Source organism: Nothobranchius furzeri, chromosome 15 (genome assembly GCF_043380555.1).
Source record: "Nothobranchius furzeri strain GRZ-AD chromosome 15, NfurGRZ-RIMD1, whole genome shotgun sequence".
Taxonomy (NCBI): domain Eukaryota; kingdom Metazoa; phylum Chordata; class Actinopteri; order Cyprinodontiformes; family Nothobranchiidae; genus Nothobranchius; species Nothobranchius furzeri.
The window spans coordinates 46,484,278-46,507,729 of record NC_091755.1 but is presented as its reverse complement, the minus strand read 5'-3'; the positions used below and the strand labels follow the sequence as shown (position 1 = coordinate 46,507,729).

The 23,452-nt window shown below is 43.8% G+C and overlaps 2 protein-coding genes across 4 annotated transcripts in view; both read left to right on the top strand.

Annotated features, from left to right (window-relative positions):
* LOC107391510 (tyrosine-protein phosphatase non-receptor type 7) overlaps positions 1-8,136 on the top strand; it is a 31,263-nt gene extending 23,127 nt beyond the window's left edge. For all 3 annotated transcript variants that reach the window (XM_054746281.2, XM_054746282.2, XM_054746280.2), the window contains exons 6-11: positions 6,160-6,297; positions 6,436-6,630; positions 6,911-7,107; positions 7,596-7,709; positions 7,782-7,866; positions 7,937-8,136. In XM_054746281.2, coding sequence (XP_054602256.2) covers positions 6,160-6,297; positions 6,436-6,630; positions 6,911-7,107; positions 7,596-7,709; positions 7,782-7,866; positions 7,937-8,005 — 798 coding nt within the window. In that variant the 3' untranslated portion in view covers positions 8,006-8,136. The remainder of the gene's footprint in view (positions 1-6,159; positions 6,298-6,435; positions 6,631-6,910; positions 7,108-7,595; positions 7,710-7,781; positions 7,867-7,936) is intronic.
* A 2,593-nt stretch (positions 8,137-10,729) lies between these two features.
* arl8a (ADP-ribosylation factor-like 8A) lies at positions 10,730-21,735 on the top strand. The gene is made up of 7 exons (XM_054746283.2): positions 10,730-11,081; positions 18,042-18,122; positions 18,253-18,326; positions 19,445-19,538; positions 19,790-19,857; positions 20,176-20,246; positions 21,582-21,735. Exons 1-7 carry the CDS (start codon positions 10,959-10,961, stop codon positions 21,632-21,634), a joined length of 564 nt encoding a protein of 187 aa, XP_054602258.1. The 5' UTR covers positions 10,730-10,958; the 3' UTR covers positions 21,635-21,735.
* The last annotated feature ends 1,717 nt before the right edge of the window (positions 21,736-23,452 follow it).

The following is a 23,452-nucleotide window of genomic DNA, read 5'->3' as shown; positions in this document are numbered from 1 at the left end:
TGTTTAATCCCGTCTAATGCAGATGTTTAATCCCGTCTAGTGCAGATGTTTAATCCCGTCTAATGCAGATGTTTAATCCCGTCTAGTGCAGATGTTTAATCCCGTCTAATGCAGATGTTTAATCCTGTCTAGTACAGATGTTTAATCCCGTCTAATGCAGATGTTTAATCCCGTCTAATGCAGATGTTTAATCCCGTCTAGTGCAGATGTTTAATCCCGTCTAGTGCAGATGTTTAATCCCGTCTAATGCAGATGTTTAATCCCGTCTAGTGCAGATGTTTAATCCCGTCTAGTGCAGATGTTTAATCTTGTCTAGTGCAGATGTTTAATCCTGTCTAGTGCAGATGTTTAATCCTGTCTAGTGCAGATGTTTAATCCCGTCTAATGCAGATGTTTAATCCTGTCTAGTGCAGATGTTTAATCCCGTCTAATGCAGATGTTTAATCCCGTCTAATGCAGATGTTTAATCCCGTCTAGTGCAGATGTTTAATCCTTTCTAGTGCAGATGTTTAATCCTGTCTAATGCAGATGTTTAATCCCATCTAGTGCAGATGTTTAATCCGTCTAATGCAGATGTTTAATCCCATCTAATGCAGATGTTTAATCCCATCTAGTGCAGATGTTTAATCCCATATAATGCAGATGTTTAATCCCGTCTAATGCAGATGTTTAATCCCGTCTAATGCAGATGTTTAATCCCGTCTAATGCCGATGTTTAATCCCGTCTAGTGCAGATGTTTAATCCCATCTAATGCAGATGTTTAATCCCGTCTAGTGCAGATGTTTAATCCCGTTTAATGCAGATGTTTAATCCTGTCTAGTGCAGATGTTTAATCCCGTCTAATGCAGATGTTTAATCTGTCTAGTGCAGATGTTTAATCCCGTCTAATGCAGATGCTTAATCCTGTCTAGTGCAGATGTTTAATCCCATCTAATGCAGATGTTTAATCCCGTCTAGTGCAGATGTTTAATCTTGTCTAGTGCAGATGTTTAATCCTGTCTAGTGCAGATGTTTAATCCTGTCTAGTGCAGATGTTTAATCCCGTCTAATGCAGATGTTTAATCCTGTCTAGTGCAGATGTTTAATCCCGTCTAATGCAGATGTTTAATCCTGTCTAGTGCAGATGTTTAATCCCGTCTAATGCAGATGTTTAATCCCATCTAATGCAGATGTTTAATCCCGTCTAGTGCAGATGTTTAATCCCGTCTAGTGCAGATGCTTAATCCCGTCTAGTGCAGATGTTTAATCCCGTCTAATGCAGATGTTTAATCCCGTCTAGTGCAGATGTTTAATCCCGTCTAGTGCAGATGTTTAATTCCGTCTAATGCAGATGTTTAATTCCGTCTAGTGCAGATCTTTAATCCCGTCTAATGCAGATGTTTAATCCCGTCTAGTGCAGATGTGTAATCCGGTCTAATGCAGATGTTTAATCCCGTCTAGTGCAGATGTTTAATCCCGTCTAATGCAGATGTTTAACTCCGTCTAGTGCAGATGTTTAATCCCGTCTAGGGCAGATGTTTAATCCCGTATAATGCAGATGTTTAATCCCGTCTAGTGCAGATGTTTAATCCCGTCTAATGCAGATGTTTAATCCCGTCTAGTGCAGATGTTTAATCCCGTCTAATGCAGATGTTTAATACCGTCTAATGCAGATGTTTAATCCCGTCTAATGCAGATGTTTAATCCCGTCTAATGCAGATGTTTAATCCCGTCTAATGCAGATGTTTAATCCCGTCTAATGCAGATGTTTAATCCCGTCTAATGCAGATGTTTAATCCTGTCTAGTGCAGATGTTTAATCCCGTCTAATGCAGATGTTTAATCCCGTCTAGTGCAGATGTTTAATCCCGTCTAATGCAGATGTTTAATCCTGTCTAGTACAGATGTTTAATCCCGTCTAATGCAGATGTTTAATCCCGTCTAATGCAGATGTTTAATCCCGTCTAGTGCAGATGTTTAATCCCGTCTAGTGCAGATGTTTAATCCCGTCTAATGCAGATGTTTAATCCCGTCTAGTGCAGATGTTTAATCCAGTCTAGTGCAGATGTTTAATCTTGTCTAGTGCAGATGTTTAATCCTGTCTAGTGCAGATGTTTAATCCTGTCTAGTGCAGATGTTTAATCCCGTCTAATGCAGATGTTTAATCCTGTCTAGTGCAGATGTTTAATCCCGTCTAATGCAGATGTTTAATCCCGTCTAATGCAGATGTTTAATCCCGTCTAGTGCAGATGTTTAATCCTTTCTAGTGCAGATGTTTAATCCTGTCTAATGCAGATGTTTAATCCCATCTAGTGCATATGTTTAATCCGTCTAATGCAGATGTTTAATCCCATCTAATGCAGATGTTTAATCCCATCTAGTGCAGATGTTTAATCCCATATAATGCAGATGTTTAATCCCGTCTAATGCATATGTTTAATCCCGTCTAATGCAGATGTTTAATCCCGTCTAATGCCGATGTTTAATCCCGTCTAGTGCAGATGTTTAATCCCATCTAATGCAGATGTTTAATCCCGTCTAGTGCAGATGTTTAATCCCGTCTAATGCAGATGTTTAATCCTGTCTAGTGCAGATGTTTAATCCCGTCTAATGCAGATGTTTAATCCTGTCTAGTGCAGATGTTTAATCCCATCTAATGCAGATGTTTAATCCTGTCTAGTGCAGATGTTTAATCCCGTCTAATGCAGATGTTTAATCCTGTCTAATGCAGATGTTTAATCCCGTCTAATGCAGATGTTTAATCCTGTCTAGTGCAGATGTTTAATCCCGTCTAATGCAGATGTTTAATCCCGTCTAGTGCAGATGTTTAATCCCGTCTAATGCAGATGTTTAATCCCGTCTAGTGCAGATGTTTAATCCCGTCTAGTGCAGATGTTTAATCCCGTCTAGTGCAGATGTTTAATCCCGTCTAGTGCGGATGTTTAATCCCGACTAGTGCAGATGTTTAATCCCGTCTAATGCAGATGTTTAATCTTGTCTAGTGCAGATGTTTAATCCCGTCTAGTGCAGATGTTTAATCCTGTCTAGTGCAGATGTTTAATCCCGTCTAATGCAGATGTTTAATCCTGTCTAGTGCAGATCTTTAATCCCGTCTAATGCAGATGTTTAATCCCGTCTAGTGCAGATGTTTAATCCCGTCTAATGCAGATGTTTAATCCCGTCTAGTGCAGATGTTTAATTCCGTCTAAAGCAGATGTTTGATCCCGTCTAGTGCAGATGTTTAATCCCGTCTAATGCAGATGTTTAATCCCATCTAGTGCAGATGTTTAATCCCATCTAATGCAGATGTTTAATCCCGTCTAGTGCAGATGTTTAATCCCGTCTAATGCAGATGTTTAATCCCGTCTAGTGCAGATGTTTAATCCGGTCTAGGGCAGATGTTTAATCCCGTCTAATGCAGATGTTTAATCCCGTCTAGTGCAGATGTTTAATCCTTTCTAGTGCAGATGTTTAATCCTGTCTAATGCAGATGTTTAATCCCATCTAGTGCATATGTTTAATCCGTCTAATGCAGATGTTTAATCCCATCTAATGCAGATGTTTAATCCCATCTAGTGCAGATGTTTAATCCCATATAATGCAGATGTTTAATCCCGTCTAATGCATATGCTTAATCCCGTCTAATGCAGATGTTTAATCCCGTCTAATGCCGATGTTTAATCCCGTCTAGTGCAGATGTTTAATCCCATCTAATGCAGATGTTTAATCCCGTCTAGTGCAGATGTTTAATCCCGTCTAATGCAGATGTTTAATCCTGTCTAGTGCAGATGTTTAATCCCGTCTAATGCAGATGTTTAATCCTGTCTAGTGCAGATGTTTAATCCCATCTAATGCAGATGTTTAATCCTGTCTAGTGCAGATGTTTAATCCCGTCTAATGCAGATGTTTAATCCTGTCTAATGCAGATGTTTAATCCCGTCTAATGCAGATGTTTAATCCTGTCTAGTGCAGATGTTTAATCCCGTCTAATGCAGATGTTTAATCCCGTCTAGTGCAGATGTTTAATCCCGTCTAATGCAGATGTTTAATCCCGTCTAGTGCAGATGTTTAATCCCGTCTAGTGCAGATGTTTAATCCTGTCTAGTGCAGATGTTTAATCCCGTCTAGTGCGGATGTTTAATCCCGACTAGTGCAGATGTTTAATCCCGTCTAATGCAAATGTTTAATCTTGTCTAGTGCAGATGTTTAATCCCGTCTAGTGCAGATGTTTAATCCTGTCTAGTGCAGATGTTTAATCCCGTCTAATGCAGATGTTTAATCCTGTCTAGTGCAGATCTTTAATCCCGTCTAATGCAGATGTTTAATCCCGTCTAGTGCAGATGTTTAATCCCGTCTAATGCAGATGTTTAATCCCGTCTAGTGCAGATGTTTAATTCCGTCTAAAGCAGATGTTTGATCCCGTCTAGTGCAGATGTTTAATCCCGTCTAATGCAGATGTTTAATCCCATCTAGTGCAGATGTTTAATCCCATCTAATGCAGATGTTTAATCCCGTCTAGTGCAGATGTTTAATCCCGTCTAATGCAGATGTTTAATCCCGTCTAGTGCAGATGTTTAATCCGGTCTAGGGCAGATGTTTAATCCCGTCTAATGCAGATGTTTAATCCCGTCTAGTGCAGATGTTTAATCCCGTCTAATGCAGATGTTTAATCCCGTCTAGTGCAGATGTTTAATCCCGTCTAATGCAGATGTTTAATCCCGTCTAATGCAGATGTTTAATCCCGTCTAATGCAGATGTTTAATCCCGTCTAATGCAGATGTTTAATCCCGTCTAATGCAGATGTTTCATCCCATCTAATGCAGATGTTTAATCCCGTCTAATGCAGATGTTTAATCCAGTCTAGTGCAGATGTTTAATCCCGTCTAATGCAGATGTTTAATCCTGTCTAGTACAGATGTTTAATCCCGTCTAGTGCAGATGTTTAATCCTGTCTAGTGCAGATGTTTAATCCCGTCTAATGCAGATGTTTAATCCTGTCTAGTGCAGATGTTTAATCCCGTCTAATGCAGATGTTTAATCCCGTCTAATGCAGATGTTTAATCCCGTCTAGTGCAGATGTTTAATCCTTTCTAGTGCAGATGTTTAATCCCGTCTAATGCAGATGTTTAATCCCGTCTAGTGCAGATGTTTAATCCCGTCTAATGCAGATGTTTAATCCCGTCTAATGCAGATGTTTAATCCCATCTAATGCAGATGTTTAATCCAGTCTAATGCAGATGTTTAATCCCGTCTAATGCAGATGTTTAATCCCATCTAATGCAGATGTTTAATCCCGTCTAATGCAGATGTTTAATCCAGTCTAGTGCAGATGTTTAATCCCGTCTAATGCAGATGTTTAATCCTGTCTAGTACAGATGTTTAATCCCGTCTAGTGCAGATGTTTAATCCTGTCTAGTGCAGATGTTTAATCCCGTCTAATGCAGATGTTTAATCCTGTCTAGTGCAGATGTTTAATCCCGTCTAATGCAGATGTTTAATCCCGTCTAATGCAGATGTTTAATCCCGTCTAGTGCAGATGTTTAATCCTTTCTAGTGCAGATGTTTAATCCCGTCTAATGCAGATGTTTAATCCCGTCTAGTGCAGATGTTTAATCCCGTCTAATGCAGATGTTTAATCCCATCTAATGCAGATGTTTAATCCCGTCTAATGCAGATGTTTAATCCCATCTAATGCAGATGTTTAATCCCGTCTAATGCAGATGTTTAATCCCGTCTCATGCAGGTATTTAATCCCATCTCATGCAGATGTTTAGTGCCATCTCATGCAGATGTTTAATCCCGTCTAATGCAGATGTTTAATCCCGTCTAGTGCAGATGTTTAATCCCGTCTAATGCAGATGTTTAATCCCGTCTAGTGCAGTTGTTTAATCCCGTCTAATGCAGATGTTTAATCCCGTCTAATGCAGATGTTTAATCCCATCTAATGCAGATGTTTAATCCCATCTAATGCAGATGTTTAATCCCATCTAATGCAGATGTTTAATCCCATCCAATGCAGATGTTTAATCCCGTCTAATGCAGATGTTTAATCCTGTCTCATGCAGGTATTTAATCCCATCTCATGCAGATGTTTAATCCCGTCTATTGCAGATGTTTAATCCTGTCTCATGCAGGTATTTAATCTCATCTCATGCAGATGTTTAATCCCGTTTCATGCAGGGGTATAAAGGGGCTCCGAGGGCCTACATCGCCACCCAGGGCCCGATGCTGCACACCGTCGGGGACTTCTGGGACATGGTCTGGCAGGAGAGGAGCAGCATCATCGTCATGGTTACAAAACTGAAGGAGAACAACGAGGTGAGATGGAACTGCTCCCCCTGTGTCTACGACCTCCGAGTGAAGTTCAAAAGGAAATGAGATTATTTCAGTTGTGTGAGTTTACTGCCGAGAGAGAATAAATCTGACAAAGATGTTTTTTTTTTCTTTTGGGTTCAGAAATGTGAGCCGTACTGGCCACAGCCAAGGCACAAAACGGAGGAGGTGAAGGAGGAGGACGAGGATCAGGAGGGAGAGAAGAATGGCCGGAGACAGGAAGAGGAAGGAGAGATGAGACAGTTTGGCAGATTCCTGATGAAAGTGAAGAACAGCCAGGAGAGAGATGGTTTCATCATCACGGATCTGGAGATCCAGGTGAGTCTGTTCGGTGTCCGTTGGTCATGGATTCATTCATAAAGCAAACAGAGATCGTGCTTTAATGGATGATGAAGTGGTGAAGGGCAAGCTCGGCTGCTGCTGCATTCAGGTGTCCTCGGAAATGTAAGTTTCTAACTAATAAACAACTTTTGAAGTCCAGCTTAATTATCAGGACGTTTTTATTCCAGCTCTGTTTTAATGTTGTTTGTTTCAGCTTGTTTTGTTTTGAAAGAGTTTGATTCTGACCTCTGGTTCTGGTTCTGCTTCCGGGCTTCAGCTGCTCTCAGAGCGCCGTGCAGTCAGACACTACTGGTTTAGCTCCTGGCCTGACCACCACGTCCCAGAATGCATTGTTTCCCTGCTGAGACTGGTGGAAGATGTGGAGATGCACAGGAAGTCCCTCAAATCACCCCCCAGCTCTGAGCCAATCACAGGCCCGGTTCCTGGTTCTGGTGCGGTCATCATCCACTGCAGGTTGGTGTTCATCTGAACAATGGTGAGGTAGAGGTGGAGAAACAGGGATGCTTCAAATGAAACTCCAAAGTCTAATCTGAGACTAAATATTTATAAACAGATATGTTAATGCTGCTGCCAGGAGGTCACCATGGTAACCACCCTTACCTAAATATTACTAATGCTAGTTACCAGGTTTAGAGATGCTGCCCAAACATCAGGATGTTGGTGTTCTGGTCACTGACCAGTAAAACCAGCTCAGGAAGTCTCAAAATAGAAAACTTCTTCCTGTTGGAACATGTGACCACGCCCCTTTAACAGGTTTGACCCACAACATGTTTGTGAGGGTGACGCACCTGCAGGAGAGATGCTCACCTCCACAACCACTGATCCAGTCAATTTTCCAAATGTTCTGAAAGAACTCTGGTACCAGAGCATTTGGAGCTCAGACTGGGTTAACCTGACCCTCCGTGATGAGATGTTCCTCTCATCCTCTCCTGTCTGCTCAGCGCCGGCATCGGGAGGACCGGTTGTTTCGTAGCGAGCAGCATCGGCTGTCAGCAGCTCAGGGAAACGGGTCAGGTCGACATCCTGGAGACGGTTTGTCAGCTCCGACTGGACAGGTGACACTTTTCCTTCTTCCTGTTCTCTGGTCTGAGCTGTGATGGAAGTTAAAACTCCTCTGTCCGGATCAGGGGTGGGATGATCCAGACCACAGAGCAGTACCAGTTCCTGTACGCCACGCTGGCCCAGTACAGCCTCCAGCTGCAGCACCAGCAGGTACTCCCAGCGCTGGAGCTCCACCCTCAGCTCTAGGTCACTTTCACTTTAACTGTTTTCTCCCCACCAGAACCAGAACAACCCAGAGGACCAGGTGGGTCTGCAGCTGCAGAACCTGCAGCTACAGAACAACAACTGACGGGGTCCAGGATCTGGAAAACCATCGGGAATCAGAGGAAACCACCTCAGCAGAGGAGAACCGGGAAGAGGGAACACCAGAGCCTGGAAGCAGCAAGAACCGATGCTCCTAACAGATGGAGAACCATCAGAACCAGAACAACTAGATTTCTGATCCAGTTCTGACTCTACTGAGGAACCTGAACTGAAAACTGAATGTCAGATGGGAGAAAAGAATTTAAACAGGAATGTTTATCCCATGTTGGTTTTATTCAGACTGAAGAAAATAATAATGAATCTGGGTCGGCCCGGTCCGGTTCAGCGTGGATCCGAGGATTACTTCAGTCGTTCCTGGGCTCAGATTATTTATTTACTGTTTTAAATTAGTTCTGCTTTCCTCATCAGCCTGTAGATGAAAACAGTTTTAATGTTGATCCCTTCTGATTCCAATAAACAGCCGTTTGTCCGTTTCACACGAGCTGCTGGTGTTATCGTTTAGATGAACAAACAACAAACAACAGAGCAGCCGATGCTTGCCAAACCGAAGAGGGATGTGACACATGTGACAAGGCGGAGAAGCGAGGGCCCGGGTGGGATTCAATCCCCAGATTCCCGGGTGAGAGTCACGCGCTAACCAGTCAGCCAAGCGGACGTCCCCTTGGCCAAGCAGCCAGGGCGCATGATCAGTCGGGACGCAGTGACTGGATGCTCACACAGTTAGTGTGGAAGAGGTCAGAGGTCAGAGGTTTAGACTGTGGAGATTTATTGCAATTTTGGCGCCATGGGGGGGGGGGGGGGGATGTTCTCTTCTAACTGGTTTATCAGACCCAGGATGTAGTTCTTAGTTGTCGCCACTGGGGGGCGGAAATACTCCACATTCATTAAAAGTCGATCAAACGTTCTGAGTTTGTTGATGTGGCTTGCTTTGACGTCACACAGCCACCATGTTTGTTATTGCTACGTTGATGCTGTTGAACAACACTTAGAGCGACTTTAGTAAAAATGTCATGGCGTTTTTTAAAAAGCATTTACAGAAAGTGTTTCTACAACTTTATAAATATACGTTTATCTTCTCCTCCTTCTCCTCTTCCTCATTTGCTTCAACATGAATATTCATAAAAGGACGAAATCAAAAATTAGGATGTCTTATTGAGATAAGGAGGCTAAAGGTTGTCGCCACTGGAGGGATAATCCCTGGCGCAATCATATTCATTGATCATGGGTAGGACGTTCTCTGTTTCCCATGGCTCTTATTTTTCAGGAGGTGCTAAGCTCAGGTGGGGGGTTCCTCAGGGTTCTGTTTTGGGCCCCCTGCTGTTCTCCCTCTATCTGCTACCACTGGGACTGTTGTTTAGAAAACATAACATTAGTTTCCATCTCTATGCTGACGATTGTCAACTGTATATTTTTAGATATTGGGTGTCAAGATAGACTCCGGTCTACGATTTGATAGTCAGGTGAACTCTGTTGTTCGTTCGTGTTTTTATCAGTTAAGGCGCTTATCTAATATTAAGTCGATCTTAACTAAACAGGAGTTGAAATCTGTAGCCAATGCTTTTATCGTCTCTAGGCTAGAGTACTGCAACTCCCTCTATGCTGGCTTGAGCCAGTCCTTAATGACTCGGCTCCAGCTGGTCCAAAACGCTGTCGCCAGGTTTCTTTATGGAGCACGTGGGAGCATGTCACTCCACTCCTGACTGTTTTGGACTGGCTACCGGTGAAGAGTTGCATCTTGTCCAAAATCCTGGTCCTTGTTTTTCAATCCCTATCTGGATCAGCGCCACCATATTTAGCCTCCCTGCTGACCCGCTACGTCCCTGCAAGATTGCTACGTTAGGGTCAGAGTGATCCTTTGGTGGTACCGCGATCAAAGTGTAAGTCTGGGGTGATCTTGCCTTTTTCAGTTCTGGGTCCTCTTTCCCGACTCCCACGAGAAATCAAGTCGTCCACACCGCTGCCCACTTTAAAGCAAGGCTTAAGCCGTATCTTAGTTGTTTCTATTCACATTTTAATGTTTTTGATCACTAATTTTTATTGTTTTAGCTCTTTCTTTAGAGCTGTCTTATTGTGCTGCTTCTTTGCTCTATGTTCAGCACCTTGGGCCCCCTTGGGTGGGGGTGGGAAGGGGCTTTAAAAATAAAATGAACATGAACATATTTCACAATCTCAGATTAATTAACTACAGTGCTACAAACTGGCAAGAAGCTACGTGTAGCTCATGTAGATCAACTGTTTTTCCCAGCTTGAGACATTGGAGGTGTGGCATGTGAATATGCTCAGGTGCAGATGTCTGAATGGATGGGTGGGTGGGTGGATGGATGAATGTGTATTATGCAATGATTGTTAAAGATCATTATGAGCATTTAGCAAAAATGTGGGTTTTAATCAGAACCATGTATGTAAGTGAGCACTAGATGGCAGTGTTTCAGAAACAGACATTTTCTGGTTTTTGTTTTTTCTTTTATTCTCTCTTTTACTTTCTTCAGCAACCCCACCCAAACCGGAAGCCTCCCAATATATCTACCGACCAATCAATTTATACCCTAAAGCAAAAATATTAATAAACAAATGCCTAGAAAATAACATAAATTTTTGTACAATGTCTTTGGTGTGTTTTGTTATTTAAACATCAGCTGATGGTATTCATGCAGTTTTTTTTAAATTAATTTCGTTGGTTGTTTATTTTGAAAGGCTCTACCGGATGTAGATGGTTCTCTTCTTCCTGTCTTCTCAGCGTTAGCAGGATAAAGCGCAGCTAGTAAACATCAAAAAAGGCTTATAGCGGGCAAGAGAGCTCAAAGCCACCGGGAAACAAGAGTTTTTCGTGTTGGTGTGAATCTACCGGAGTGTTTAGTTCCTCCGGTAACCGTCGGTGTCTGTCACCGTGTCTGTTAGCGGACACAAACCGGACCTTTGGGGCGTTAGTAGCCTAGCCTAGCCGCAGCTAACGGGAGGATTGTGAAGAAACGGCTGAAATGATAGCGCTCATTAACAAACTGCTGGACTGGTTCAAGGCGCTGTTCTGGAAGGAGGAGATGGAGCTGACCCTGGTGGGGCTGCAGTATTCGGGGAAAACCACCTTCGTGAACGTGATCGCGGTGAGTTTCGGGGTTAATCTGCCTCCATTGTTACTCTGCGGTGATGAGGTCAGCTGGACTCGAGAGGCGAAGATGAGTCAGTCACGTCTGATTTGTTATTCAGCGTCTGTGGAGATATCTGGTGTGTGTTTATTCATAACCTAGACGAAAGAAATGGTTCGGTCTGCTGGTCCGTCCCGCTCCCAGCAGCTGCCGATCAGATCTAATGGTACCTGGTCATCTTTGATGTGAGACCTTCTTTAGACAATAACCATAAACAGTCACACTGGTCTAACATAAACTAGGATACTGTAAATAAGAGTAACACTCTCAAATAAGACTCTGTTTCAACCGGCTTTCTTTTCTGGAGCATACAGGTGCGTGTTAACCTGCAACCAACCAAAGCGTCCCCCCTACCTCCCCATATGACCCCCCCGAACCAACACAGTTATTTTCCAACTTCCCAGTGATTCTGAGATATCAGATATTATCCACAAGTCAAAGCCTTCTACCTGCCTCCTCGACCTCCTTCCCACGGCCTGGGTTAAATCCTGCCTCCCCTCCCTGCTCCCTCTCGTCTCCGCTCTCACACACTCATCCCTTTTCTCCGGTATTGTTCCCTCTAGCTTCAAAACTGCTGCAGTTACTCCAATACTTAATAAACCTGGTTCGGATCCGAACATCTTTACTAATCTCCGCCCCATCTCCAACCTACCCTTTGTCTCCAAAGTTTTAGAAAAAATAGTCTCTACCCGGCTCAACACCCATCTGACACTAAACTCCTTCTATGAACCCGGTTTCCGCCCACTTCACAGCACAGAAACAGCCCTCCTCATAATAACTAAGGATCTCCTCATTGCTGCTGATTCCGGTCTTCTATCCATCCTGGTCCTCCTTGATCTGAGTGCGGCCTTTGACACAATATCTCATTCCATTCTCCTCCACAGGTTATCTTCCATCGGCATAGCTAACATCCCACTTCAGTGGTTTCAGTCCTACCTATCAGGTCGCACTCAGTTCAGTACTATCAAATCCTCCCGCTCACAGCCCTCTTCTGTCTCTTCATTATATACATCCTTCCCCTTGGCAATATCTTCAGATTCAATATTCATTTTCACTGCTTCGCGGATGACACCCAGCTCTATTTGTCCAGTAAGCCAAATTCTGCACTTCCTCCCTCATCACCTGCCTTCAAGAAATAAAATCCTGGTTCAGTTCGAACTTCCTGAAATTAAATACAGACAAAACAGAACTTCTTTTGGTTGGTACCAAGAACACCCTCTCAAAATTTGGCAGTTTCTCTCTCACAGTTGATAATACTTCAGTTTCCCCCTCTCCCCAGGTCAAGAGTCTGGGTGTCATCCTAGACAGCACACTATCCTTCCAATCTCATATCAATAGCATCACACGGTCAGCTTATTTCCATCTTCGTAACATTAATCTCTCATCACATCACCCCCATCCTCAAACAACTCCATTGGCTACCAGTGCACACCAGGATTAACTACAAGATTCTCCTTCTCACCTTCAAGGCCATCCATAACCTCGCCCCTCACCACCTCACAGATCTCGTTCACATCGTCACCTCGTCCCGTTCCCTCAGGTCCTCCTCCTCCAGGTCCTCCATCTCTCTGTGCCCTCCTTTCGTCTCAGCACCATGGGGAGTAGAGCCTTCAGCTGCACCGCTCCCAAACTCTGGAACTCCCTTCACCCTCTCATCAAGAACATTAACTCATTCACAGAATTCAAAAAACAACTCCAAACTCACCTCTTCATAACCACATATCAGCTTTGAATTTTAGAGTGCCTTGTTTGTTGATGTTTACGTATGTTTACTTACTGAATATTTGTGTTTTTATTATGTACAGTGTCCTTGAGTGACCAGAAAGGCGCTTTTAAATAAAATGTATTATTATTATTATTATTATTATTATTATTAACACTGCTGCTAAAAGTAAGCACATGGACCTTCCACCTGTTTCCTGATGACCTTTGGTTTAATGTGATCCAGGAGATCCAGAGCTTTACTGAAAAACAAGCACTTCCTGCTGATCTAATTATATTTGCAGGGTATTAAAATGTTTGTATTTTTTATCATTTATATTATTCTGTGTTAAATTCATTTTTTTCCACTGAGCCTTCTCTTCCCGATGCTTCGGATGATCTTTGCTCTAGGTTTCTTTGTTTCTAAGATCACCAACATCAGAGCCCTGATCTCACCCTCGCTGTTTGCCTCTCCTGGATGTGACTCCTCTCAGTATTCAGTGGATCACCTTGAGCCTATTTCTTTTTCTTTGCTCTCTGATCTGGTGGCAGGGCTGAAGCCTTCTGGTTCTCCGACTGACGTGATGCCTCTGCGTCTTCTTAAAGAGGTTTTTCCTGTGGTTGGCCGTAGGGCTGCAACAACGAATCGATAAATTCGATGAAAATCGATTACTAAAAGCGTTGGCAACGAATTGCGTCATCGATTCGTTGTGTCGCACAACTCTTCCAAAAGCGCCCCCCCTTCCCGCCCGCCGTTGCGCGCAGACCAGAGCAAGTCAGATCAGCGCGAGGGAGAGCCGCAGATCAGCGCGAGGGAGAGCCGGCAGATCAGCGCAAGGGAGAGCCGGCAGACTTGCGCTGCTGCGAACCGATTCCGCATTGTTGCACAGCGATCCAGGCAGCTGCTTCCAGCGCACGGTCCATTCTCAAAGTGGCGCAACCAAAAAACTATAATTAGCACACGATCGTTCTTGTCCGCACATGTTCTCTATTTTCTGTCTTATTTGTGCCTGAAGCTCGCTACTGCGGAGCTCATCACCTGTGCTGTGGTGATGTCACCTCACGCAGCATCGAAAACGCGCTCCTTTGATCTGCTCAAAAGTAACTGATGAGGTGAAAAGGTAAGAATCCAGGCAACAGATTTTCTGGAGAATTAAGAGGAGATGCAGGAAGATGAGAGACAGACAGGACAGGAAAATAGTTCAATAAAAACAAGAAAACAAAACAAAGTGTTGAAAAGTAAAATGTAGGTAGATTTATCTCCACGACACGTTTTTACCAGTAAAAAACAATAAGTTATACACATGTAATATTTATACATCTGATACAATTCAGGTCACCTTCAAAACTCAGTCACACTCCCAGGGCCGTTTCAAGACATTTTGGGGGCCAAGGCAAAATGCCCCCCCCCCCCCCCATAACTGGGCTCCCCAGAAGCATCTGTGTAATTCATGCCCTCTCCAGTAGTGTTAGTTATATGGTGTTTATAAAAGCCCCTCAGACATTACTGACATGTTCTAATATTATCAGATGAAAAACTAAATTATCAGACATGCTGTCTCATCTGCTTCTTTTATAAACTTGCAAAAAGTAACAAAACCATTCGAAAGCCACTATTTGTGGATTCTCTGAAAGTTTCCATGGAGTGTGTGACAACTTATTTTATCATTGATCCTATCGTCTAATCTCACAGCTGAAACAAGCATCCTTAATCATCTGTGCACAGGAAGCTTACCGATGCTGTAGTAAAACAAAAGGTATAATAATTTATTATTAATAAAACCTTGTTGCAGCACTAAAGCATAAAAATGAGATTTTGCATTAAATATGCAAAATATTTACATATGAATTGTTTTAGAGCCCTTTTGTTGGCAGAATCTGATATTAATTTAGTTCTTACAAAAAATGGGTCCCAACATGGTTTGTGTGGCGTTGCCATAGTGTGACGTCATAGGCACAGATCCCCTGTCCTCTTGTTTGGAAATGGAAATATGGTCACCCTACATTAAACAAACTGTCCACCCGGGCTTTTGCACTGCACAGAGACGCTTCGCTGCCTATGACTCTGAACGTCAGTTGAGAGTCAGTCTCATGCAGACTGACCAATGAAGAGAGGGCCTCAAGTTAAGACCCTCTCCTCATTGGTCAGTCCACACGAGGTGGGTCAAAGGTTACTCTGGGCAGGTTACGTGTTGTCAGGCATTCAAGTATTGAGTATATTTACTGCATATTACAGTAAAATATTCTGTATGTGACCACATTATGGTGATCCTTGGGCCGTGATGATGGAGCCCTTGAATATTGTTGCCCAGGGTACAACAAAGTGTTAATCTGGCCCTGGTTCTGCCGTCACATTCCCGCAGAAACTGGTTGATCACACCGGGGCCAGACTACTAGCATGTGGTTTTACAACCACAATGTCCTCAGAAGCAAAAACGCTTTTAAAAGGGAGGGAGGAGTCCTAACTGTTGCTGCAGGCGTGTTGTGTGAGAGTGCAGTTATATACTGGTTAATATATTTTTGGGTTCAGTTGCTTTCATGTGGCCTAATGTGAGTCTATTTGGGATCATTGGAATGATCAGCAGCATTTCTTGATGTGACTTTATAGCAGTTGCCCAGGGCATCATCGCAAGGAGGATGGCATTCATTTACTTTTGTTTTATTTGGTATTTTTTCAGTCATTTTTGGAAATGGTGATCAATTTTGATTAATTCACAGCCTATGTTTAATTACATTTAAAATAAATGTCAACAGATGAGATCAAACAAAACAGATGAGAATTGCCCTTAAGCTGTTTAACTTGGACCAAGCATTTTAGGTCACAGATAGATGTAGCTTAGGGTCTCTGTCTATACACCTTATAAGACAATTTAGGTGATGGCATGTTGTTTTTCTGCTATTGAACTGTTTTCTAATAATGTTGTGTTAAATAAAGTGAAGGAAGGAGAGAAATAACGTTTCCCTAGCAGTTTTTAAAAATTTCCCCATGTAATCCGATTAATCGATTAATCGTGTCGAGACCCCATCCGATTAATCGATTATCCAAATAATCGTTTGTTGCAGCCCTAGTTGGCCGCTTTATTTTAAATATTGTGAACGGGAGTTTAACCTCTGGAGTTGTCCCCCAGGCTTTCAAGCAGGCAGTGGTCCAACCAGTTTTGAAGAAAGCTGGTTTGGACTCTACCTCCCTGGAAATCTTCCGCCCCATCTCGAAGCTTCCATGTTTACCTAAGCTTCTCGAGAAAGTTGTTTTTACACAGCTCTCTGACCATTTGCAGACTTTAAACATTTTAGACCCTTTGCAATCAGGGTTCCGTCACAGTACTGAGACTGCCCTTCTTAGAGTTTTTAATGATGTTCTGCGGCCCACTGATTCCGGCTCCCATGTTCTACTGGTGTTGCTGGATCTCACAGCTGCTTTTGACACCGTAGACCATACTATACTTGTGTCCCGACTGAACCAGGTAGTGGGTGTCCAGGGAACTGCCCTGAACTGGTTCAGATCGTACCTCAGCAACAGAAGTTTTTGTGTGAGGATGGGGGATTTTGCCTCTAAAGCCTCCTCTCTGCCCTGTGGTGTTCCCCAGGGCTCTATTTTAGGACCTCTGCTTTTTAATCTTTACATTCTTCCTCTGGCAGCTATTTTTAGGTGACATGGCGTGTCTTATCATTTGTATGTTTCATTAAAACCTGAAGAGTCGGTGCAACCGGCTGTGGATTGCCTGAATGAGGTGAAGGGCTGGCTTTATAATAACTTTTTACACCTGAACGAGTCTAAGTTGGAGGCTCTTTATTTGCTCCTCCCTACAGTTAGTCCTGTCCTTCCACCCTGTTTTCGCAGCTTAGTGAAGCCAACCGTCACTAACCTGGGGGTGGTTTTGGGCCCAGAGCTGCAGATGGACTCTCACATTAGCCAGGTGCTTAGATCCTGCTTTTTCCAGCTTCACCAGCTATCAAAGATGAAGTCCATCCTGACTAGACGTGATCTGCACACAGTAATCCAGTGCTTCCCTTACACAGGCGTAGCCGTGGCGGCGAAATCCCAGCGCCACGCCTACAAGATCCCGTTTTATAGATTTAAATTTTTTTTTTGCGCTGTTTCCCGAAGAAGCAGCAGGAATCACCCTGTTGTTGCTTGTGATCACAGCCGGCAGGCAGCAAGGAGGAGGAGGCAGGGCAGGGTGGTTACAGCTAGGGATGAGCCGGATACTCGTTTCAGACGAGTATGCGGTACAGATGCAGCATTTTTGACGCATACGAGCATGAAACGAGTAAAACTCGTAAATATCTGTAATCGTGCTGAAGAAAAATCCTCATTGGGTAACTGACTGTCTTCACGTTCTGTGATTGGCCAGTCACATAGTGCGCCCGCCCCTCCCTACACTCAAAATCTGTAGCCGGAAGCTCAGTACGGCCCATCCACGTGCACACACACACACACAGACAGTGTAATCCATGCATTTGTGATCACTCACTTGGATTATGCGAATTCCCTTATTTATGGATCCACATCTTCCTCGGTTGCGCGTCTACGGCTGGTACAGAATGTGGCGGCCCGCCTTTTGACGGACTCCAGAAGGAGGGAGCACATTACTCCTGTTCTGGCCCAGCTGCACTGGCTCCTGGTGCGCTACTGCATCCAGTTTAAAATTTTACTTCTTGTTTTTAAGTCACTCTTTCTGCGCCTCTGTACTTGGCTCTGCTGGTTCAGCCCTACGTACCTGGTCGAATTCTTTGATCAGCAGACCCCCGCCTGTTACAGGTCCCAAGTGTTCAGGTGAGGACACGAGGAGAACAAGTGTTGTCAATCTCTGGAACCAACTCCCTCTAGCAGTGAGAATCCCCCCCCCCGTGATTTAAAATCACGCCTGAAGGCCCATTTCCATTCCTTGGCTTTTACTTCAACCTAGTTAGCATTTTACGATGTTTTTGTTGTACTTTTATTGTTTTTATAGTAGTGACTGTACTACTTTTACTACTTCCCGTGTGTTGGTTTTTATGCTCTTTTACTGCGCAGCACTTTGGTCGGCCTCGGCCGTGTAGAAACGTGCTGACGTCATCTCCACGGGGATTCACTGAAACCATGTTTTTATTTCTACTCATGTAGTGGGTTGGGATTTTTCAGAATGTTGAATAATTGTTTTTGTTTCTCTACGTAAACGTCTTTGATCAGGGGTTAAAGGTCACTTCTGAGTGAAATGTGTGTTTGTGTTCCAGTCAGGTCAGTTCAGTGAAGACATGATTCCTACAGTTGGATTCAACATGAGGAAGATCACTAAAGGCAACGTCACCATCAAGGTTGGTAGTTTGGTTCCGCCACCCTCCTCTTCCTCTGCTGAGCGATGAAACTGAAGGATAATTATTAACTTTCACGTGCAAATCCATTTAGACCGTTTGTTGTTATTTACTTTGATGTCGGATTTTCTAGTTGTGGGACATCGGAGGACAGCCTCGCTTCAGGAGCATGTGGGAGCGTTACTGTCGAGGAGTCAGCGCCATCGTGTAAGTCCTGCTGTCCTGAACTGCTCTGGGGTCAGAACCAGAACCAGCAGAAAACACCTGGGGCTGATGTTTGTTCGTCTTCTGTTACCACCACTTCCTGTAAGGATCTCGTGGTGGGGACCATGTGTGTGTGAGGCAGGGCTACACCTGCACAGGTAACCAGTCCATCATGAAGACGCATTAATGGTCAAACACTTGTTCTCTTGGGACAATTTAGAGCCGTGCACCCCAAAGCTGGGCCAAAGAGCTCACGGTGGGATGAAACACCAAGTGGAGTGAGTGAGTGAGTGAGTGAGTGAGTGAGTGAGTGAGTGTGTGTAGTGGACGGTCCTTTCCATGGCTTGTCCGTGACAGCGGGGGGTGGGATGGTGCATGCACGTGCACACGATCCGCTGCTGTTTCTCACCAGTATCAGCTGATGGGGGTACCCTGTTTTTGTTTCACTGCCGTGCGTCGTTCGTGTCAGCGGACATGGTAGGGTCGAGGAGGGCGGGGCGGGGCGTGACGCTCAGCCTGGCCGGTGACCAAGTAAAGCCCCGCAGAAGATGTCATTTAGACCTCTGGGTCATCAGGAGGCTGTTGCAGAACTGGAGAACCTGTTAGACTAAACTAAACCACTCCAGGATTGGATATCATTCCCATGACTGAAATTCCAGAACACTTAGCCCGACGGGTGACCTAGTCAGGCTGAGCGCTAGCTCACCTGCTGGAGGAAAACCCTGCACCTGCCATTCTGATGGTGAGTTCAAAGACCAGGAGTAATGTTGGATCTTTGTCTTCTATTGCTGCTTGGTGGTGTTCTGTAAAGGAACCCAAAAATACAAAAATCTGGTTTCTTAATCTCAGATTAAGCTGTCAGCATCGGCCGATTTCTCGTTCCTCCGCCGTCGAACAAAATAATCTTAATAATTTGATACAAAAACACCAGATTTTGGTTCACTCGCTGAACCAACATCAGTATTTTAGTTTTTGATGAAACTGAACATAAAGAGTTGTTGTTTGTCAGGTTTTGTGTCTCACACCTGGTTCAGGTGAGGTTAGTTGGGTTAATCCTCGCTGTAAATTTAAATAATCCTAAAAGGAGTCCGACTCAGGTGTGTGTGTTTTTCCTCCTGCAGCTACATGGTGGACGCCGCTGATCCAGAGAAGATCGAAGCCTCTAAGAACGAACTCCACAACCTGCTGGACAAACCGCAGCTGCAGGGAATTCCTGTAAGAATGGCCAATGGAGCAGAACCGAACAATGATTCTAATGTTAGGAACCAAAACAAGACTCCTCAGAGTTCAGGGACGGCGACCAGAGTCCGACTGATTATTGATCAGAACCACCTTAAAACAAACACACCATATAACATGATGTTCTGTTTGTAAACAAGTGAATCAGCTGTTAGTTTGAGCCGATCATCGTTTGTCAGTCAGCCTGAATAAAAGCAGGTTCTGATGTTTAAACTCTGGCTGCTCAGGTTCTGGTTCTGGGGAACAAGAGGGACCTGCCAGGAGCGCTGGATGAGAAGGAGCTCATAGAGAGGATGTAAGTGTGTGTCTGTCTCCCTTCATCCATCCTAACACTTATTAACATCTGGACCCCTTAAAGGGCCACCAGGCAGTTTCGGCTTGTTTGTAGCACCCCCTAGTGTCTGTTAGTGACGTCAGGGGAGGGGTGGGGGCCCGTGGGCCGCCTGCCGCTGCTGTAAAGGGTCCTTTTAGCATATTCTGGCTCAAGAAAACGATTTAAAAAGATGAAAAGTTGCAAGTATGGCTTAGAGTCAAACTGGAGCGGCTTGGGCCGATCGATGCGGAGCACTCGCCCGTTTCCTGGTTTTGGTTCTTATCTTCTTCTTTTCTTAAGGAACTTGTCGGCCATCCAGGACAGAGAGATCTGCTGCTACTCCATCTCCTGTAAGGAGAAGGACAACATCGGTGCGTCTCTCACACACACACACACACACACACACACACACACACACACACACACACACACACACACACACACACACACACACACACACACACACACACACACACACACACACACACACACACACACACACACTCACACACATACATGAACACTCACACACATACATGAACACGCACACACACACACATGCACACACATACATGAACACACACACTCGCATACATGAACACGCACACACATGCACACATTAACGCACGCACACACATGCACTCACATTAACACACACACACACTCACATACATGAACACACACACACACACTCACATACATGAACACGCACACACACATACATGAACACGCACACACATGCACACATTAACGCACGCACACACACATGCACTCACATTAACACACACACACACTCACATACATGAACACACACACACACATACACACTCACACACACACTCACATACACACTCACACATGCACTCACATTAACACGCACACACATACACACACTCACATACACACTCGCATACATGAATGCGCACACACACACATGCACACACATACATGAACACGCACACACTCACACACACACACACTCACATACACACTCACATACATGAATGCACACACACACACTCACACACATGCACTCACATTAACACACACACTCACACACACTCACATACATGAACACGTACACACACACACACACTCACACACACTCACATACATGAACACGTACACACACACACACACTCACATACATTAACACACACACACATATACAGTGGGGCAAAGTATTTAGTCAGCCACCGATTGTGCAAGGTCTCCCACTTAAAATGATGACAGAGGTCAGTAATTTTCATCATAGGTACACTTCACCTGTGAGAGACAGAATGTGAAAAAGAATCCATGAATCCACATGAAAGGATTTTTAAAGAATTTATTTGTAAATCAGGGTGGAAAATAAGTATTTGGTCAATAACAAAAATTCAACTCAGTACTCTGTAACATAACCTTTGTTGGCAATAACAGGTCAAATGATATTAAAACATATTGAGAAGGTCTTCAAAAAGTCTTGAAAAGGTTTTAAATTTAACTTTGAGATTCCTGCGTGTACCCTGAAAACACACCAGGACCCTGCTGCAGCTGTTCTACAGATGTTTTCTGTAAGTAAATCCTGTGTAAAAACAAACCAGCTCTTCAAAGTTTCTAAAACTAAGACGGTTCTGAGCCGAACCCAAGCCCGACTGGTTACATTTGGTTCTGATGAGGTCCGTTCTGTGTGAATCTTGGTCCTGATGGCCCGCCTCTCTCTGCAGACATCACTCTCCAGTGGTTGATCCAACACTCCAGGACTAAACGGAGTTCCTGAGAAATGACTCGACTCACAAAGAACAGGCCAAACCCGACAACCGTAACCCCGCCCCCTCCCCTTTCCACCACCCTACCTGACTTTACATTACCCCCCCCCCCCCCCCCCCCAACTCCAGATGCATCGATACCTCTGAGCTTTGGCTTCTGTTACTGAATCTCTTGGACCGGGTCAAATTGGGTAGAAACCAAAGTGAAACCCACTTTTACAGAATAATTAAAGCACGGCTCAGATTCAGCATGAAGATCCGACCCGAGGAGTTGAGTGTAAGGTTTAGTAGAACTTCCTCTTGAGCTCGCATTCAGTTCAGTCTGCAGGAGACCAGCACATAAACACCAGAGTCCCCATCAGCGGGTTGATTATAGGCTCTAAAGCCTGCTGAGCTAGCCCAAACAACAGAACACGGCCTTCTGGGTAAAATTACTTCATGTTAGTTATCCAAATCGCCTTTAGTAAACCCAGAACATCTGCATCAGCTGATCTAAAGCACATCTGGATGAGCCGACCGGCAGCCTATCCGTGTTAGGGTGGGCGTGGTCTTGGGCTCCACCCACGCTGTTGGGGCCTCGTCCTGCAGCAGAACCTCTGGTATCGGTGCATCTTCCATCCACACAACCTGTTTTCGGCCATGTTGGATTTTATTCATCACTACAACTCATTTTTCCTTTAAACACCAAATTACCCTTGACTCGTCAGCTTGTGTTGGTTTTCCCACAATCCTCCTCTCTCCTCTTTCCATCCATCCCTCTCTACCTCCATCGTTCATCCCTCCATTATTTCACACCTTGTGCACCTTCCTCGTCTCTTTTCTTTTTAATTCTGTTTTCTGTCTCTCTCTCCTCCCTCGCCGTCCCCCTCCGGACGAGCGAGCGAGCGATTTAAACCTTTTTATTGCACTGTTGATTTTGCTTTTGTAAGATAATAATAATGAGAATAATGTTAATAATCTTATTGTGATCTAACCCGACGTGTGCGGACTCGATGAAGTGGTACTTTAACAGGAGAAGAACAAATGTTTCTGTTTATATCTCTGTAATTAGATTTTTATTCATATTTGTTTTATATTGTTATTTTTTATTGTTGTTTTATGAGTTCATGTTTTTTTTTTTTTGTCTAACTGGAGTTCAGTGTTTTGTGCTCCGATCTGCTGATTGGACCAGCGGTGTCATGTGATCTCCTCATCTGCATCGTTTTCAACTAAACCAAGACTGTTGTGTAATCACATATTAAATTTTTACTTTAAAGCCAAATGATGTAAAAGTTTTAATGCTTTTGTTCAGTTTAATCAACTAAAAACCTGAAACCAAACATGAAAAATCACAAGTTAAATTTCCTTTTATGCCAGAATTGAAACCAACAATAAAACGTCTTCATCCTGGTTTTATTATTATTATTATTATTATTTATGTAACACGACGTCAGAAATAAGGACGGTTTAATGAGTCATGCTGGAGTTGAATTCTGTTTGAATGAATACGAAAATTAGGGATGCAACGATACCACTTTTTTCCAAACCGATGCGATACCGATACTTGGATCTGAGTACTCGCCGATACCGATTACCAATACCTATACTTCTACCACACAAAAAAATGCAATGATTTGGAATACAGGTTTTATTTTCTTCTCTGCTTTCAACAGGAAAAGACTGTGAGGAAGGTAAAAAGTAAAATATATGAATGGAAATCATCACAAAACTAAAATATTAGGTGAACAGAAATGACAAGTTACAGGGAAGCCATTTTCAAGCAACTGCATTGGTATCGGTTCCTGGTATCGGTTAACCTTTACCGATACCGGTATTGGTATCAGTATCGG

What these genes read in the sequence shown, in the direction of transcription:
- arl8a (XM_054746283.2), top strand. Translation starts at nt 10,959, where the DNA reads ATGATAGCGCTCATTAACAAACTGCTGGACTGGTTCAAGGCGCTGTTC. An exon ending in AAGGCAACGTCACCATCAAG is followed by an intron (nt 18,123 to 18,252) that starts GTTGGTAGTTTG and finishes CGGATTTTCTAG; the next exon opens with TTGTGGGACATCGGAGGACA. An exon ending in TAAGGAGAAGGACAACATCG is followed by an intron (nt 20,247 to 21,581) that starts GTGCGTCTCTCA and finishes CTCTCTCTGCAG; the next exon opens with ACATCACTCTCCAGTGGTTG.